This window comes from Hylobates moloch, unplaced genomic scaffold, assembly GCF_009828535.3.
Source record: "Hylobates moloch isolate HMO894 unplaced genomic scaffold, HMol_V3 SCAFFOLD_15, whole genome shotgun sequence".
In the NCBI taxonomy this organism is placed as follows: Eukaryota; Metazoa; Chordata; class Mammalia; order Primates; family Hylobatidae; genus Hylobates; species Hylobates moloch.
Genome location: NW_026652290.1, coordinates 28631095 through 28650412, shown reverse-complemented (window position 1 = coordinate 28650412; position 19318 = coordinate 28631095). Strand labels below are relative to the sequence as shown.

At 48.0% G+C, this 19318-nt stretch overlaps 1 protein-coding gene across 2 annotated transcripts in view; it reads left to right on the top strand.

Annotated features, from left to right (window-relative positions):
* Positions 1-19318, top strand: part of REEP1 (receptor accessory protein 1) — a 123816-nt gene that overhangs the window by 89145 nt on the left and 15353 nt on the right. For both annotated transcript variants that reach the window (XM_032176561.2, XM_032176560.2), the window contains exon 6: positions 15692-15869. In XM_032176561.2, the coding sequence (XP_032032452.1) occupies positions 15692-15869 (178 nt within the window). The remainder of the gene's footprint in view (positions 1-15691; positions 15870-19318) is intronic.

Genomic DNA, 19318 nt, shown 5'->3' with positions numbered 1-19318 from the left:
AGAGGCAGGAGGATCATCGCTTGAGCCCAGGAGGTAGAGACTGCAGTGAGCCATGATCATGCCACTGCACTCTAGCCTAGGTGACAGAGTAAGACCTTGTCTCAATAAATAAATAAAAAATAAATAAATAAGTAAAATAAAATAAATAAAATAAACTAGGCCTGTCCCAAGGAAACCTGATTTATGATCAGGTGACTCCTGGCTTCATTTTAAATTTCTTGGACCTGCCTGTCTTCTCCTCCCACAAAACACCCTCAACTTACAAATCAGTTCTCACTCTCAGTATCTGCTGCATTTAGTGAAAGGGATGCAAGAGAGAGTGTTGCATGGTGAGAATACTCTTCCTTAGGATCATTCCTGGAAGAGACTCAGCACACTGGGCTGGAATTACAGGCCAGGAAACAGATTAGTTCTGACGCATTAAATGGAGGCTGGGATAAAATGATGGGATGAAAGAGTAATTCCTCCTTCCGTCTTCTTTTTTCCATACTTCAGTGACTTTCTAGGAGGAAACTATGGAGCTTAAACTGAAGAATGAAAAATCTTTTGACTACACTTTTAGTTAATCCTTTGCTGGCCGGGCGCGGTGGCTCACGCTTGTAATCCCAGCACTTTGGGAGGCCGAGGCGGGTGGATCACGAGGTCAGGAGATCGAGACCATGGTGAAACCCCGTCTCTACTAAAAATACAAAAAAATTAGCCGGGCGTAGTGGCGGGCGCCTGTAGTCCCAGCTACTCGGGAGGCTGAGGCAGGAGAATGGCGTGAACCTGGGAGGCGGAGCTTGCAGTGAGCCGAGATTGCGCCACTGCACTCCAGCCTGGGCGACAGAGCGAGACTCCGTCTCAAAAAAAAAATAAAATAAAATAATAATGTTGAGCCCTGTGTCCTTTCTCTAATAAAATTGATATTTGCAGGAGTGTTTTTTTGTATCATCATGAATTGTGGAAAAAATTTCTAAACCACATTATTATATAAATAGAAGTCCTGGCCAGGCACGGTGGCTTATTCCTATAATCCCAACACTTTGAGAGGTCGAGGCGGGCAGATCACTTGAAGCCAGGAGTTCGAGACTAGCCTGGGCAACATGATGAAACCTCCTCTCTACTAAAAATACAAAAATTATCCGAGGTGGTGGCAGGCATCTGTAATCCCAGCTACTCGGAAGGCTGAGGCAGGAGAATCGCTTGAACCCGGGAGGTGAAGGTTGCAATGAGCCACTGCACTCCAGCCTGGGCGACAGAGTGTGAGACTCCATCTAAATAAAAAAAAAATAAAAATAAATAAAAAAAAATGGAGGTTCTTAATTTTTTTTTTATATAAGGTCTTTCTATGTTGCTTAGGCTGACCTTGTATTCCCTGGTTCAAGTGATCCTCCCACCTCAGCATTCCAAGTAGCTGGGACTACAGGTGTGCACCACCATGCCCAGCTTATTAATGTTAATGTTACTGTTTTTGTCTTAGAACTGGAAGAGCTAAAACAAACAGAAAAAATCAGGCATGAGAAATTTCTTCCTGGGAAGTTAACCCCTATCCCACCCTCAAATTCCCTACAAGGCTAACCCCTATCCCCAGGAAGTGTTGATGCATCTTTCTTTGAGTGAAAACTGCTGTGCGTCCTTCCTGAGGAGACACTTCTCAAGTACCCTCTGTCTCAGCATTCCTAGTCTCTGCTGGCTCTGCTACATGGTACCTGTCACCTAACCCATAATTCCATCCAGAGGGAAAATTGAACCCCAGGTCTTTTTAAGACTAGAAATGAAAAAATCTCTCTCTTTAAAAAAAAAAAAAATAGTGCTCTAGAAATTTATTTGTTAAGCAAAACATATTCTCACATGAAAAATAAACCATAGGCTGTCCGCGGTGGCTCACGCCTGTAATCCCAGCACTTTGGGAGGCCGAGATGGGCGGATCACCTGAGGTCAGGTGTTCGAAACCAGCCTACCAACATGGAAAAACTGTCTCTACTAAAAATACAAGATTAGCCGGGCGTAGTGGTGCATGCCTGTAATCCCAGCTACTCGGGAGGCTGAGGCAGGAGAATCTCTTGAACTCGGGAGGTGGAGGTTGCGGTAAGCTGAGATCACACCATTGCACTCCAGCCTGGGCAACAAGAGCGAAACTCTGTCAAAAAAAAAAAAAAAAAAAGAAAGAAAAAAAAGAAAAGAAGAGAAGAGAAAGAGAAACCATAGTGAGACGAACCACTGAACAAAAGTTTTAAAACCATGGGGTCTCCAGGCTACCTTACTTCCCTTGCAGTTTGAACCACATACAGGTTTCTTCTGCCTGCTGAATTCTCGGACCTGGTAAACTAACATTCGTTTTTCACTTGTCTCATAACTCAAGAAATAACATTTTAGTTTCCCTGGTGATCTTGTCTCCAGAACATTTCCAGTAGTACCAATACTATTACTATAGTCCATCTATTGAAGAAAGCTGCTCTAAGTAAAACCAGCATTCTGTGAATTAGAGATTCTCTGGCAGTTTGTTTTCAGAGTTGTGTTTGTGTGTATAGTGCTCCATCCTCCACCATCCCCAAATCTGGTATTGTAAGCTTCTTGAGATGAGGGGCTCTGGCTTCTTTTCCTTTGTTTCCTGCTTAAAAAAATAAACAACAACAGAACAATGTTTTGTTGTTTAGTGCTTTGCACTCATAGCTGTTCATTAAGCCTTGTTGATTGATTTGAAGTATATACCTTTTTGATTCCTCCAAACCTGCCCTGTCTAATATAGTAGCCACTTGCCACATGTAGCTGTTTAAATTTAAATTAATTAAAATTGAGTATACCAGCTGAGCGCAATGGTTCATGCCTGTAATCCCAGCACTTTGGGAGGCCAAGGCAGGCGGATCACGAGGTCAGGAGATCAAGACCATCCTGACTAACACGGTGAAACCCCGTCTCTACTAAAAATACAAAAAATTAGCCGGGCGTGGTGGTGGGCACCTGTAGTCCCAGCTACTCGGGAGACTGAGGCAGGAGAATGGCGTGAACCAGGAAGGCGGAGCTTGCAGTGAGCCGAGATAGTGCCACTGCACTCCAGCCTGGGGCGACGGAGTGAGACTCTGTCTCAAAAAAAAAAAAAAAAAAAAAAAATTGAGTATATGTTGGGGACCAGCCTCAACACCACCCATAGGGTACCTGAGGTCCGGTGGCGACAAAGGAATGAGAAGAGACAGGTTAAGAGTTCCTAAAGGTGGGAGCCAGGGGGCCAGTTGCAAAATGGAGGCTGCAAAAGGCCCAGAGTTCTGGTCTCCACACTATTTATTGAGTACAATCCCTTAGATCTAAGAAGCAGATGTTCAAGGCAAAACAGTGAAAAGGAGGCAGTACACCATGGGCGCAATCTATAGCAATAGTGGTTTAAATGAATCTCCTTTGTGCTCAAACAGCATATCTTTAACTTATCAGAGAGTAGCTAGTGGGAGTGGGCTTAACTAGGAGCCTGCATGTCTGTCCATATTCCAGTGTTTCAAAGGAGTGTCTTTCTCCGTGAACACAGTGTTTACAGATAAGAGAGCAGGTCTTGCTCTGAGCAGGGGAACATGATGGCAATTAGGAGGCTTTCCTCCACAGAGGCCTCTTGTGGCTTTCCACAACTTATTGTCCCATATTTTTATGGCCAGTTTATACAGGCACCTGACAGGCCCTTTTCCCAACAGTATACCTAAAATTGAATTCCTCAGTCGTACTAGCCTCCCACCCCCTTTTTTTTGAGACGGTGTCTCACTCTTGCCCAGGCTGGAGTACAGTGGCACAATCTCAGCTCACTGCAACCTCTGCCTCCCAGGTTCAAGCAATTGTCCCTGCCTCAGCCTCCCGAGTAGCTGGGATTACAGGTGCCTGCCCCCATGCCTGGCTAATTTTTGTATTTTTTAGTAGAGACAGAGTTTCGCCATGTTGGCCAGGCTGGTCTTGAACTCTTGACCTCAGGTGGTCTGCCAGCCTCAGCCTCCCAAAGTGCTGGGATAACACGCATGAGCCACCGCACCTGGCTGTACTAGCCCCATTTCAAGTCCTCATTCACCAGTATGGCTGATAGCACATTTCCATTATTGAAGAAAGCTCTTTTGGACAGCACTGCCCTAAGCCCTCTGTTAACCCTCCAGGGTTCTCCTTTGCCTCTTTTTCACCCCTTTGCCCACAGTTGCTCTGGCTTCGACAGGACACCCACCTCTCCTTACCTACTCAACTCCTTGGGGCCTCTGTATATAAGGTTCACCAGGAGCTGGAAACTTAGCCTATAGCAGCACCCATGCTGTAGCTCTTATTTCTTCTTCCTCTTTACTGATCTGGCCCTGCTTTCACACCATGACTTCTGCTTTCCTGACTTGCTCTCTAAAACTCAGGCACTTGGCCTGCAATTATAGTCAGCGGCCAACAGGGGATAGCCAAGCCTTGGTTATAGCCCTTAGCATCTGCACACCCAGGCGCAATCCACTGAGAGTTAAATTATTTTGTTTTTCCACTTAAAAAAAATTTTCCCACTCTTTCCTTAAAAAGAAAAAGAAGCTCTATAAAACAGTTCAGCACAATAGAAAAAAAAAAAAAAAGCCCTCTCCCACATATCCTTATCTTTTATCCATCAATGCTCTATCTAAATGTCTAGCTTGAATAAAATACTGCTGTAAAATCACCATGAAACTATTTTTGGAATCAAAAGCTCATTTGAGGAAGTTCATAAGCCCAGTGATTTGGGGTTTCTGACCTGACTGGAGTCAGTTGCCATGCCTTTGTTTTGCTTTCTAGCAAAAAAAAAAACTACCTGTTTACAATTAGTCAGAGGGCAGGCATTGATTTTCTTTTTATAAAACCTCCCTGTGTCAGCTCATACTTAGGAGATATTTCCAAGGATGGAGAAGAGATGACTGCTGTCCCCTACCCAGATCCGTATGTTTCACCTCTCTGGCTTTAGTCTCTACCATCTATTGAATCAAAGAGGGTAAGGATTCCAGAAAGCCCTGTGTTTGTCTCTTCATCCCTCAGAGGAGCATTTCCTGGCCACTGTGCTAGCTCACATCAAGTTAGCCTTCTTTCTTCGTTTTTTAGCCAAGGACTATGTGACATGAAGTTAATATTTAGAATTCACCACAGCAACCATTTTTAAACACCAAGATTATCTAAACTGTTACAGACAAACTGCTGAAAAAGTTTGGAAGTATTGCCTACCCTCCAGTCTCCCAAATATTAGTCAACTCGTACCCAAGTTTCACCCAAAATGTGTTGAAGCAGAACCAAGTAAGACTGTTTACCAGTGTGCTGGATTCCAGCTCTCCCAGTGTTTCTACCTGGAGTGTTACCTCACCTCACACTGCTCCATGCATAGTGAAGTGCATTCAAATGAATGAAACACCCACATCACACTCTGCTGAAGAGGAAGGGCCAGGAATTCACACGGAGTTGGTGGTCCGACATTACTTACCTACTGTGTTCTGTGGCTACCTGTGGAGACTGTGCAGCCTGATGCCTCAAGGGTGCAAGAGGAAAGAGGGACGCCTGCCTGCCTGACCTCACAGGGCCCGGTGGAACCTAGAGGTCTGAGGAAATATTTGAGGATCATGCGTGAGTGGGAAGGGCTGTCTCTTGGCTGTGGTGACATGGCACCTCCTCATTCTCCTTTTCTCTCTGATTCCCCTCTCATGTTTGCCTCCTCCCTCCTTTCCTCACGCCTCAGTGCTAGATGAATTTCTCTGGGCCCCACCTTTCTCTCTCTCCTAGCACCATCTCATCCTGTCCTTGACCTTCTGCTGTCATCTGATGACCTGGTTCCCAGATGGGCTTCTCTGCCCAGGGCTCAATCCAAGTGTTCCCGGTTCTCTGCTGAACATCTCCCTTGTTTCCTTCGTACTTTAGTCGATAGTCCTGTAACTCCAAATCTGCCCTTCCATGTGTCCCACCATTCTGATGATAATGAAATTACCATCTTGTCAGGCACCCAAGCTCCAAATCTCTGTCACCTTTGATGCCCCACCTTCCTCCCACTTACCCTTCAAGTCCTGACCATTTGACATCCCTTCTCTGCATTTGGGCCTTCCTCCACACCCTTTCTTCTAGCTTGGACTGTTGCAGTAGCTACCCAAATGTCGACTGCTCTCTCCCTTCCTGTTGAAGTCCTGTGCAGTCCAACCCTGGTCCTAGCCTTTCAGTCTTGTCTCTCCTTACCTCTCTGGCTCTTGTGGTACTGCATTCACAGAACTGCCTTCTGTACTATTCTGGAAATAGCAACTCTGAGCGCTGTTTTCAAAATTTTCTCTTTCTTGCCTCTGCCTTTGCTCATGTTGGTGCTTCATCTGCCTCTGTTTCTACTTCTTTGAAATCCTCCCCACTCTTCCAGGTTAATGCCATCTCCTCCGTGAAGCCTCCTCTGATCCCAGGTAGAACTGGCCTCTCACTCCTGGGTCCTCTGCACTAATGTCATCATGTATATTTGTGTCTTACCTGCATCTCCATAGGTGCTCAGTAAATGTTAAAGGAATGAAAGACTGTTGTGCATATTTTTAGCTGCCATGACCAACAGAGCAATACTTAGTATCAAGGATATCCAAAGTTGGGCTTTGGAGATAAGCAGGCCAGGTTTAAAAGTCCCAGCTTCCTACTTACTGCTGCACCTCTGTGAACCTCGCTTCTTCACCTGCAAACAGGGATGATCATAGTACCTGCCACAGGAGTTATGAGGCAGTGTAAAGACTTCACAGAATGCAGAGCTCATAATAAATGTTTAATAAAGGTTGCCTGTTATTTGCTCATATGTCAGTTTGATCTCAGGCTGATTATGATCTTCTTTTTCTTCACTGTTTAACAGAATAAAAAAAAAAGTCGGGCCCTGGCATTGAGACGTTATTTACAAGGCAGGCTCTTCTGCACAGGAGGCTGACTTTCCTACCTTGTCCTGGCCCACCTCGCATGTGCTGTGTCTTCCTGTGCAAGCCACACTCCCGTGGACTCAGGGTTCCCCACTGTTCTGGGCCTGACTTTTCATAGGGGTGCTTCTTCCTCCTCTTCCACCCTGAGGTGTGTGGGCCCGTGAGGGGCAGCTTATGATACGTGAGCACCTGCCACCCGCCAAGACAGGAGGAAGGTCAAACGTGGGCTGCTGGAGCAGCTGGAACCCTCACTTCAGGGAGGAAACCAAGCAGGGGTTTGAGTGACTTGCCCAAGGTCATGCAGCTGTTAATTGTTGAGCCGTGATCAGCACCAGGGTCTCTAGTTCCTCCAGTGTCCTTGCATCACTCCAAGCACTCCCCACCCTAACACACACACCCTAAACTGATACTTCCTGGCCATTTTGTGCTTGGATTACACTACCAGGCCCTGGTGGCTGAGTACCTGGACTGTCCCTCACTGAGGATTTTAGAGTCTGTCACACCCCAGGGTACTGCTCTTCTGACGATCGATCAGCTCTCTCTTGGCCTTGCAGCAAGGCTGGGAAACACTTAATGCAGGGTGAAAGAATGAGGATCACAAGTACATGTCACCGTAAGTCACAGTTTCTGTAAAACTCGATCAGGTGCGATAGCATGGGCATGTTTGCACACCAGTATAATTAGAGCTCACTTTGCACCAGTGGCTGGGCAGATTTGTCCTGTGGGTCCCCCTTCCCACCCTTAGTCCTTCCTGCCTTCTCATTGTCCCTTTCCAGCAGGGCCTTTGCCTCTGAAGGAGGAAGCATAGACGAGGCAAAGCTTCCAGCTGAGACTTCCACAGGCAAGGCCGGGGCAGCTGCTGTATGTGGAGGGTCCTTCCTGGTGGCCCTGACTCCCCATCACTGGGCAAGGGCCTGGCTCAGATGGCCGGGCTTGGTCTGACTACAGAGACCTGACTCGCCTGAGCACTGTCATTGGTCAGCACAGGCCTGTCTCACCTCCCAGGCTTCCACTCCTCACCTCCCATCCAGCCTGCTCTGAACCAGAAGCACCAAGCCCACCTCCCTCACCAGTTAATGCTTGTTCTTGCATGCTGTCTCTTTTTAAGGGCACTTCCCAGAAAGGAGACTAGAAAATACCATCTGTATTCCAGACAACCACATGCCTGCTGCAAAGTGAGAGAAAAGGAGAGAACAGATACTGGGGGCAAGTTCTTGGTGTGTGCCACATGGCATATCTAGGATGTTCTCATCATTCTAACATCCTGCCTCCTTCACTGCTCACCTCTCAAAAACCTTCAGTGGAGTGCTCAGTTTATTGTCAAAAACCAAGTTTAGGCAGCTGAAGCCCAGTTCTCCCAGGCTGGTCTCCTTTTACTCACTGGCACCAAAGCCTTTTCTCCCCAGGTGGGTTCACTCACCGTTTTCCAGGTGCACCTTGGGTTTTCATCCACTCTCACGCCCTGGCCCAAAGCACTTCCCCCCCAGCACGCGCCTTCCCCCGCCTGCTTCAGAGGATGCAGCCCTCACCTCACTCCTCACTCGGGTTTGACTCCTTGTGTAAGAGGACGAGGCCTCTGCGCGTGCTCAGCCACGGTGACGGTGCTGTCCCCTGCCCTGTACTCTGGCATGATGTTGGTCATCTTTGTCACTTGTGGCCCTGTATGCACTTTTGTGTCTTGGTGCCCCAGCTAGACTGTGAGCTCCATGGGAGCAGGGACCATACCATCCTCGTCTTTGTTCCTCTGCGGTGCTTCACGCAGAGCTTCGTGGACACTCCAGCAGCGTCTGTTGCGAGTGAGTGAATAAATGGGTGAGCGAGCGAGGGAGTGGTGGGGGGAAAGAGGTGAGGACATGGCTCCCTTCCACCCCGTTTTGTTGCCTTGGTGCCCATGGCTTTTTTCTCCTTTTCCCCTTTATCAGGTGGCTCGACTCTTTCATTTTATCTTCTCTTTGGACCTGAGAGAAGGGCAGGTAACCCTGTTGAGAGGTGTGACTAACTCCAAACTGATCCACTCGGGCAGCGAGGCCAGGTCGCCGGCTCTGCTCACCAGCACGTGGTCTGGATCAGAGGCAGGTGTCCCCCCCTGCCTCGGCACCTGTGTGTGAGTGTGTGTTAATCCATGTGGGGCACACGGAGCCGGGCCCCACTTCATCGTATTTCCAGAGACTCTTATGGTGTGAATTTGGTAGCATCTAACATGTGATTAACTTACTTGGGTTTTTTTTTTTTTTCTTTGTTTAATGCCTGGAGAATGGATTGAATTTGATGATGGATGCTATTGCAGTAGAAATTCTCCTTCTCTGTTTGGTTTGTTAATCCCATTTTGTGTCACAGACAAGGGCCTGGTCCTCGTGCAGCATGTCATTGGGAGCCTGCTTGGCTTGGATGTGGCGCATGTATGGCTGTGGAGGCTCACTCCACCAGTGAGGTGGGCACCCCATGGGGTTTGGAAGGAAGTACTAACTCCTGAATTACCGGTGGGAAATGCGGTTGTGCTGGTGGCTTTGTTATCAATTTCCTGACTCACTAAAACCCTTTGTCTTTATTGTTGTTGTCCTCAGTAGCAGGCATTAGATATTGTGTCAAGTGAGATGAGCTAAACTTCGTGCTTTGCTGGAGCCTTCCCCTGTGACTTGGTGTGTCCCTCTGGAAAAGAGGGCCTCATTAAAGGCTCAACACTCATTCAGTTTCTGGAGATACCATGTACTCCTTCTTAGTTCTGTGTTGCCGTTATTGCTGTTTTAATTACTCCTATGTCTTTTTTTTTTTTTGGTCTAGATGGCATTGGTCAGCATCATGCACACTGTATATTCACAAAATGAGGTCCTCAGGGTGACCTTGAGTGAGTGCTGTGGGTGTTACTGAAAATTAAATTGTACTGATTTTTTAAAGGTAATGCATGTTCTTGGTGCAGAATTATAAAAGGACAAAAGAGAGTGTCCAGTGAAGAGTAAGTCTTACTCTTACCCCTGCCTTCCACTGGCATAGTTGTTTACAAAGAAACCACGTAGTCTTTCTGCAGGCATTTCCGCTATTCAGACACATCCCTGGCCGTGAACAAGGTATAAGTGGACCCCCATCTCCTTAGCACACAAAACTACAAAGACCTCACTTGGAGTGGATTGAAGTGGCCACTCTCAGCGGTGACAAATACTAACACATATTCCTTCTTTTTCTACCTGGTCTCCATCTTCACCTACCCAAGTCCTCCACCCACCCAAGTTCAAGTGCAGTCTCCTCTGGGACGCCTTGCCTCTCCGATGTGTGCCCTCTGCCCTGTGCACCCACAGCCCTCTGACACTTCTTATACACTCCTTGCAGACACATCTCAAGGCTTGTTCAGCAGGATCCTCTTTCAGGTCTGGGACCCTGGCTGATGCATCAGGCTGAAGTGGGGATTTCCCACTGTCACGCTTCACCCAGGCGGCAGCTCCATAAATGGTCATACGTTCATTCACGCAACTCCTTAACCCCAAATGTGTATCAAGTAGAGTGGCAGATGCCAAGGCTGCAATAGTGAATAAAACAGACAATAGCAATACTTAAATATCATTGTGTGGAGTACAAGAGAGAAGTACAGCTGAAAGGCTGTAGTGACAGCATATTACAGGGAACTGGGATGAGTAGAGAAAGCTGCTCTGAGAAGTGCAACGATATTTCATTGAATCTAAAAAGCTGTGGTTTCTGAGACACATCATTATCTTATGTTCCACTAAGAAAGATAATATTGCCAATTAAATTAGGACACAATGTTTTTCACTTTGAATGTTTATTTATTTATTTATTATTACTATTTTTGAGACAGAGTTTTGCTCTTGTTGTCCAGGCTGGAGTACCATGGCACAATCTCGGCTCACCGCAACCTCTGCCTCCCGGGTTCAAGCGATTCTCCTGCCTCAGCGTCCCGAGTAGCTGGGATTGCAGGCATGCACCACCATGCCCGGCTAATTTTGTATTTTTAGTAGAGATGGAGTTTCTCCATGTTGGTCAGGCTGGTCTCAAACTCCCGACCTCAGGTGATCCACTCGCCTTGGCCTTCCAAAGTGCTGGGATTACAGGCGTGAGCCACTGCGCCCAGCCAGAATGTTTATTTCTTCTTATTAAAAAGACTCTTAGACATCTTTTTTGTCACTTTTATAAATACATTAAAAGGAACACAGCTGGGCACGGTGGCTCACCTCTGTCCCAGCACTTTGGGAGGCTGAGGTGGGTGGATCACCTGAGGTCAGGAGTTCGAGACCAGCCTGGCCAATATGGCGAAACCCCATCTCTACTAAAAATACAAAAATTAGCCAGGCATGGTGGTGGGTGCCTGTGATCCCAGCTACTCAGGAGGCTGAGACAGGAGAATCTTTTGAACCTGGGAGGCAGAGGTTGCAGTGAGCCGAGATTGTGCCACTGCACTCCAGCCTGGCTGACAAGAGCAAAACTCCATCTCAAACAAACAACAACAACGACAAAAAAAACAGAGAGAAAAAAAGAATACATTAGCACAATAAGTGATTAAGATCTCTCTAACCTCACTTTTTCACTTTCAGAGTCTCCTAAATCACTTTTCACCTCAGCGTGTCAGTATCCACTTATGACCATGCCATATCATTCTCTGTTCCTTCCAGTGTGTTGGGTGATGTTGAGCTTTTGTTTCTGGGATTTTCATTCATGCCAGTTGTGATGCTGCCACTTTCTTGATCATACCAGAAAGTGTCAGTGAGATATGTGTTAGACAACTGAGATTCATATTCCTTTCTCAAACAGTTCTTAAATGGTTTGTTAATTAAACACTCAGGGGCTTCAGTTGTCCAGTTATGCCAGGGAGAATAACAACCAAGTATATCTATGTGTAGGCATTGACAATGATGTCAGGGCAGCAGCAATTGTAAGACCTACCCCAATTTCAGAGATGAAAAATATGTCTTAAAATTGATGAAAACCATTTTCAAGAAGTCTAGGAGTAGGTGGGTGCTGTCATTATTATTCTGGTGACTTAGTGATGTCTATTTTAAATTTTAAAAATAGAGACGGGGTCTACCTATGTTGCCCGGGCTGGTCTTGAACTCCTGGGCTCCAGCAATCCTCCCGCTTCATCCTCCAAAGTGCTGGGATTGCAGGCATGCACCACCAGATGGGCCTTCTCAGAGCTTTTAGTATGATAATGTGGCTCATGGAATTATGGGGAATATGGTATTAACGCTTTCCAAATTTAGAGAATCCAAATTTATTTCCCCAAAGTAGGGAAACCAATTTTGCAGAATACCAATGAACAACTCGTGGTTCTTCCCAGAAGACAATGGTCTAGAATAACAAAGATTCTGCAGAGTGGAGCTGAACTGACACTGTGGAATGGGGTTTGTGGAAAGTGAATAGGAATGAGATTTTGTGTAGAGACTCAGAAGGGCTGAAAGGTTTACAAATGAGAGAGGCATGTTGATTTTTTTTTTTTTTTTTTGAGACAAAGTTTTTGCTCTTGTTGCCCAGGCTGGAGTGCAATGGTGTGATCTTGGCTCACTGAAACCTCCACCTCCCGGGTTCAAGAGATTCTCCTGCCTCAGCCTCCCGAGTAGCTGGGATTACAGGCGTGCACCACCACGCCTGGCTAATTTTGTATTTTTAGTAGAGACGGGGTTTCACCATGTTGGTCAGGCTGGTCTCAATCTCCTGACCTCAAGTGATCCACCTGCCTCGGCCTCCCAAAGTGCTGGGATTACAGGCGTGAACCACTGTGCCCGGTCAGGCATATTGATTTTAACCGTCTCAGAGTGTTTCGATGGGCAAGGGCTAATTTGTTTTCAGGAGTCTTGTATCTATGCCACTATAATTTCCTCTGACACAGGCCTAGGTTGATACTGAGCTATTATTATCTCTCTCTCTTTCCTAACCTCTGCCCACTGCCAGTGTGATATTGGAGCTAGACTGGCTGGCTTCTGGGAGTTGAATGGAGCACTTTGCTAAAATGAACGTGTACAATGCCTGCTGTTGCTTTCTCTCACATATGTTGCTGAGCAACAATGAGCAAGAACTGGCAAACTGTTGAGGGAATTCGTCCCTGGCCGTTTATTTGGGCTTGGGGTCATGAAGCTCAGGAAGTGACCTTTTCCACCTCTGCTTTCAATAGCAACCTTTGTGTCTTAGGCAGCTTTCAATAGCAACCTTTGTATCTTAGGCAGTAGCCACAGCATCAACATCATTATCATCATAGTTGACATTTTTGAAGACTAAAGATGCAATGGGCTATGTGATGGGTATCTTAAGGATGTAATCGCATTGAATCTGCACCAGCAGCCGGCCATTTGGATCCTCTTCTGCAAATGAAGGTCTTCAGGTGGAGAGAGGTTAAGATCACTCAGCTGTTGAATGACAGGGCTGGAATTTGAATCAAGGCCTAACTCAGAAACTACTGTTCTCAATCTTCACTTTCCGTAGCTTCTGCTAGGGCACTTCTGTGTTGTATCTGTACATTTGTGGTTTTATGCTTTCTCAGAAATCAAACTGTATTTTTGGTGTTTCATGTTAACACCTAGCACCATGTTCTTGCCCATAAAAAGTACTTGGTAATTGTTGAACAAGTAAAGTAAATGAAGAAATGAGAGGATGAATGAAAGAGTGAGTCAGTGAATAGTTTGCTTGAACACTAACCTAACATTGAGTTACTCACTTATAATTAGCAGAATATTTTCTCACTCATTTCAGAATCAAGTTTTGTTCCTTAGTCATCAAATTTCTTCTAGATTCTAGATGCTGCCTAGAATGTTTCTGAGTAAAATGATCATGGATCATTGGCTGTTATATTTGAAGGGGTTATATAATGGGTGTCTGGCTGGTCCAGCCTCCATTTTGTTGGCAAAGACCACCCAGCTGTTCCTGCCAAGGACGTGAGGCCTCGGACCCTTGCCCACCATCACTCTAGAGCGGTGTCTGAGGCAACCAGGGTGATTTCTGTCTTTTTTCACATAATATCCTCCAAATACTTCTTGGCCTGGACTTAGAATTCTATTTAAATAGTTTTCTTTGTGTTATTGTTGTTGGTTTCCTGGCGACATGGTTTTTATATCTTTGGTAGGTTGGGAACAGATCTAGTTCATATTTTAGTGCATCTTTTAGTCTGACACTTCTTTCTTTCTTTTTATTTTTTTGAGACAGGGTCTCACTCTGTTGCCCAGACTAGAGTGCAGTGGTATGATCCCGGCTCACTGCAGGCTCTACCTCTTGGGCTCAGGCAGTCCTCCCACCTCAGTGTCCCGAGTAGCTGGAACTACAGACATATACCAACATGCCCAGCTAGTTTTAAAAATTTTTTGTAGATACAGGGTCTCGCTATGTTGCCCAGGCTGGTCTCGAACTCCTGGACTCAAGAAATCCTGCCTCAGCCTCCCAAAGTACTGGGATTACAGGCATGAGCCACCATGCCTGGCCTCTTCTGGCATTTCTTCTAAACCTGCCTGCAAGCCCCTTTTGTTTCCCCCTCCCCTCTAATGAACTCATTTTGCGTCTGCTCCTTGATCCTATCTGGATTTTTCACTTCAGCGAATTGCTGTGCTTTGTTGGTTCATTTTCATTATTTTTTATAGTAAGTAAAACGAAAAAATCTTCCAAACCCTTCTCTCACCCCTGAAAACCTCTTACTCAACTGTTTTGGCCCTTGCTTGTTTCATCAATCCCACCAGCAGCCCTCTTGTCAGCAGCGTGAATGTGCTGATTTGTTGGTTCTGTTATGTCTGTTGTGCAGTATTGTCCCCAAGTCCCCCAGATCTCTGGGACCACTCTTTCCTTCATTATCCAAGTGGCATAGAATACCTCTCCCATGCCACTGCAGTGCCATGCACCCGAGGGAAGCCTGCACACCCTCCAGGCTTTCTTCTTTCTGAAGATGTCTGAGTTCATTCATTTGCCTGGTAGTTACTTGCCTGTCATTTCTTGCTCCAAATCCTAGCCGATTCTCAATTTCCCCAGTCTCCTCCCACTCTCAGGTTTCCATAGCCTCTCTCTGCAGCCCCTGAGGCACACTTAAAGCAATGCCACCATCCCTCAGCCTTCACTGTGATCATTTTCACTCTGACACATTCTCTCATCCAGACAGTGAGGAGCTGCTCTTTCATAAGTAAAATGCATTGATCTTGCTTTCTAAACCAAAGAACAATTCCCCCCGAAATTAATTCTCTGTCTCTCTCAGAATATGAAATGGTTACAGTCAGCAGGGTTTTTTTAAGTCATTTTTTTCCTTCCTGATTCATTACCTTTTGGGTATTTTATGAAGCTGAAATGCACCAGCAGAAGTAAACATGCCTCGTAGACAGTAATATGCTATACAAATAAAAGAAATTTCTGTTGTCAAATATTTAGAAAAGTATTGTCTGTATTTTGTGTCCTTTGAAAATAATAAGAACTAAGCACATAGAATATTAGGTTTTGATTGCCTGACCAGATTCTCATGTACTGAGAAAAACATAGATACATGTGGATTTTTATTTATGCAAAGCAAGAGAAGCAGCAGGTGGCCTGGAGGGAGTAGGAGCTGCAGGCAGTAGTCATGTCCTTGGCCCTGGGTCTGTCTGAGGCTCCGGATCATCATTGTATCATCGTAGTGGTGTCTGAGGGTAGGGAGGGAGCCTGGAGCCAAAGGAGCAATTGCTGAGCCCCAGAAGAGGCCCTGGAAAATTCCAGGATTTGACCCTCTCTGTGTTTCCAGCAGCTATGTCTGGGCACCTGCACCTCAGAGTTGATCCAGGTCTTGACTTCCAACTTGCTGACCATCAGAGCTCCCTCTTGGCCTTTGTCGAGTCTGACCTGTGGAGCAGGACCTCTGATGTGTGCCCCTCCTGTGTTGTATCCAGGGACAGGGTGCCTTATCGGAGAGACTGCGGAGCTTCAGCATGCAGGACCTCACCACCATCAGGGGAGACGGCGCCCCTACTCCCTCGGGCCCCCCACCACCGGGGTCTGGGCGGGCCAGCGGCAAACACGGCCAGCCCAAGATGTCCAGGAGTGCTTCTGAGAGCGCTAGCAGCTCAGGTAAGTGTCACTTTACTTCCCCTCTTTTCGCATTCCTTGGGCCTTGCTTTCATTGAGAGAGGCCCAGTCCACAGCGTGGCATGCAGCCTGGCCCTGGCCCCACGGACATGCCACCAACAGAGGTGTCCATCAGATCATGCCAGGTCAGCCAAGGGGCGGAGCAACCCTCAGGCCATGCCAGGAAACTGGCCTGGTGACTCTGATCAGGGACAGGGCTAGATCACCTGCACCAAAGGGTCCCCCTTCCTCCATGTGATTGTCTGGGGAATTGGGGGTAGTTGGGCGCTAGTGTCCAGGCAAAGCCTGGAGGCAGCAGGCACAACTGGACCTGGGCCCCGGGAGCCTTCTGTGTTATCTTCTCAGACTCTGGGGAGGTGTACTTGTTGACACCTGAACGTTGTCTTCTCACCCGGGGCTTACTGCTCTCCCGGCCCTCTTCCCTGCCTGAATATTGCCTGTCCTCTCTCTCACTCTGCTGTCTCCTTCTCATCTCTGACCTCTCATGTACCTCACACCACCCCCAGCCTCTGCATACCAAGGGCTATGCTAGCTCTGAGTTCTCGTTCCTATGGTGACCGGGACCTTACAGTAACCACACCTCTGCCTCCAATGTCTGACTCTGGTGTCACATGCCCATCGTGGGATTGCCGGTATTGGGACTGACCTGGGGACCTCGTTAAACATGCAAAGTCCTGGGCCTATCGGCAGAGGCTTCAGTAGGTCTGGGGTGAGACCCAGAAGTGTGATTTCATTGAGATGCAGCCACGTGTGGACCCCTCTGGCATTGGATCCACCAGCGAAGGTTTCAGGCTCATGGAGGGTGGGGGCAGGGGCTAGAGGCACACAGTTTCCCAGGCTGCTCCTTGGGAGGATGCCAGGGGCCTTGGCTCTCAGGGGCTGAGCACAGCAGCTGCCCAGGACTGATGGTGGGGTATGGGGGACAGTTCTGGATCACCACTTCTGCCTCCCTGTGGTGAGAGGGGTGGGAATCTATGTCCACAACATATGTCTGGTGGCTGCCTGGCCCTTAAATCTACAAACGGAGATGTCTGGCCACTTGTGACCATGTGCTGTAAGGTGCAGCCTGCAGGGGACACCTTGGCCATAAGCCCCACGTCCTGACAGACCCCATCTGATGCTCGGGGGTCTTAGCCATCGACAGGAAGGCATGAGGCCTGCTGCTGCCTGGGAATGGCAACTCATGCTCAGAGCCAAGTGCAGCTCGGGGCTCTGTCCATCTCCTCCCACTCAGCAGTGTGCCCTTGGCCCTTTGCAGGTCTTAAGACTTTGGCTTTTCTGTTGGGAGATGTTTTAACCCTGTCACTGCTGGAAGCAGGGCAGGGTTGGGAAGGTGGAGGCTCGGCTGTGGGGGTGACGGCCACTTCAGGGAGGGGTTACCCCCTGAAGGACCCCCCCCCCCCCAGGAATGGAATCCTAAAAGGCCAGACAGGAAATGACCTCAGGGATCTTTCAGTCAAACCCAGTGATTTTACCGGTGAAGAGACAGAGGTCCAGAGAAGGGGACTGTGCAGGGTCACCCATGCTGGGCTTCAGTAGAGCGTGGCCTCCTGACTCTGGGGCCAGTGCCCTTGGTCACTCACTCATCAACCATCCAGGCTTTGTCAAGCATCTACAGCTTCTGATCTGCCGGACACTGCCCCAGAAATAGGGATACACAACGGAGTTAGGTCTCATCTCCACACTGCATCAGCTCATCGTCTACCAAGCCTCAGATGAAAGCTGCCCCTTAGATGGAAAAGGGGCCTCAATTCAGTGAAACCCAGAGAGCAGAGAGCAAGAACCAATGGGGTGAAGTTCGAAGGGGGTAGCCACTTGCTCGCTACATGACCCAGGCAAGCTGTTTACTCTCTCTGCACCCTAGATTTCTTGTCTACACAAGGAATGACACCCCTTTGTAGAGTTGTTGTGAGGCTTCAAATGAAACAAGCCACATAAAAGTGCTTATGGTCATGCCTGGCACCAGTACATAGTAGCTGTTATCATTGTTCTTTTTGTAATTTGTCTCTCCTGAGAAGGCGCATTGTCATGCTGAAAGTGTCCAGGAGCAAAATGGGCCATCTTGGGAGGTAGTGAGATCCCTGACATTGGAAGGACACAAGCCAAAGCTGGATGGTCAGGTTCGAGGGAGGGATTCCTGCTTTGGCTAGGAAGCAGGCCTAGGTGGCCCTGGTGTCCCTTTGCCTCTAAGAGTCTGTGTTGCCATTTTAGAGGTGAGCCCAGTGGAGGAAGCAGGCTCAGAGAGGTTGTGCACTGAGCTGAGGCCCCCAGGCCCAGAATCCAGGCCTACTGCCTAGACCTCCCCTGGTGAATTATTCAGGGCAGCCTCAGACCTGGGAATGCAAGAAGCTGGCAGGGTCTGCAGGGAGATGGCAGTGTCTTCTGGGCCTGGAGCATCTTCCCAGCCCAGCACCAGGTAGAAAAGCGTCTGGGATGATTTGCTTTGGCACTGGCTCTGCCACTCTCCATGAGCAGAGGTGATGACGTCCCCTGCCATGCCCCAGGGAGGCAGTGGGGAGTGTTCCGGCTGTCCCAGGCTGAGAGGACCAGCTGGGCTGCATCATGCCCCAGCCCTCCTCACTGCTGGCCTCCTTGGCCTCAGCACCTATGACCACAGGGGGCAAAGAGGAAAGGTGTAACCCAGCAGGGAGGCCAGGGACAGTGTGGTGCTCTTTCCAGCTGTTCTGGAGCCTAAAATAAAAGCCATCTCAAAAAGGAAGACAGGAGCCGGGTGCAGTGGTTCACGCCTGTAATCCCAGCACTTTGGGAGGCTGAGGAGGGTGGATCACCGGAAGTCGGGAGTTCAAGACCAGCCTGACCAACATGGAGAAACCCCATCTCTACTAGAAATACAAAATTAGCCAGGCGTGGTGGCGTGTGCCTGTAATCCCAGCTACTCATGGAGTAGCTGAGGCAGGAGAATTGCTTGAATCCAGGAGGCGGAGGTTGCAGTGAGATGAGATCGCGCCATTGCATTCCAGTCTGGGCAACAAGAGTGAAACTCGGTCTTAAAAAAAAAAAAAAGGAAGACAGGTGAAAGATGGCCTGGGGCCTGGATATGGGGCAGAATTTCCTGGGTCAGAGGCTCTTGGGCTATCATACCCTGAAGTAAGGTCAACATGCCTGGGAGGAAGTCTGGCAGAGGAAGCCAATTTATATCAGGCTGGTGTACTCTTCCCAGCTCTGCCCCCAGTGTGGGCCTCAGATGCCAGGCCAGATCAGGTAGCAGAAAGGGCCCCAGAAGAGGGGAAGAGGCTAGACTTCAACCTGGCTGGGTGATGCCGGGCCTGTGCAGACACAGCAAATGCAGCACAGCAAGGCATGCTCGTTCCTCCTGAGCCTCAATTCAGCCTCAGAACTTCTCTCAGAACAACCCAGGCAGTCGCTACCATAGATTTGACCTTGGCACAGAGGACAGACTTGATTCCCTT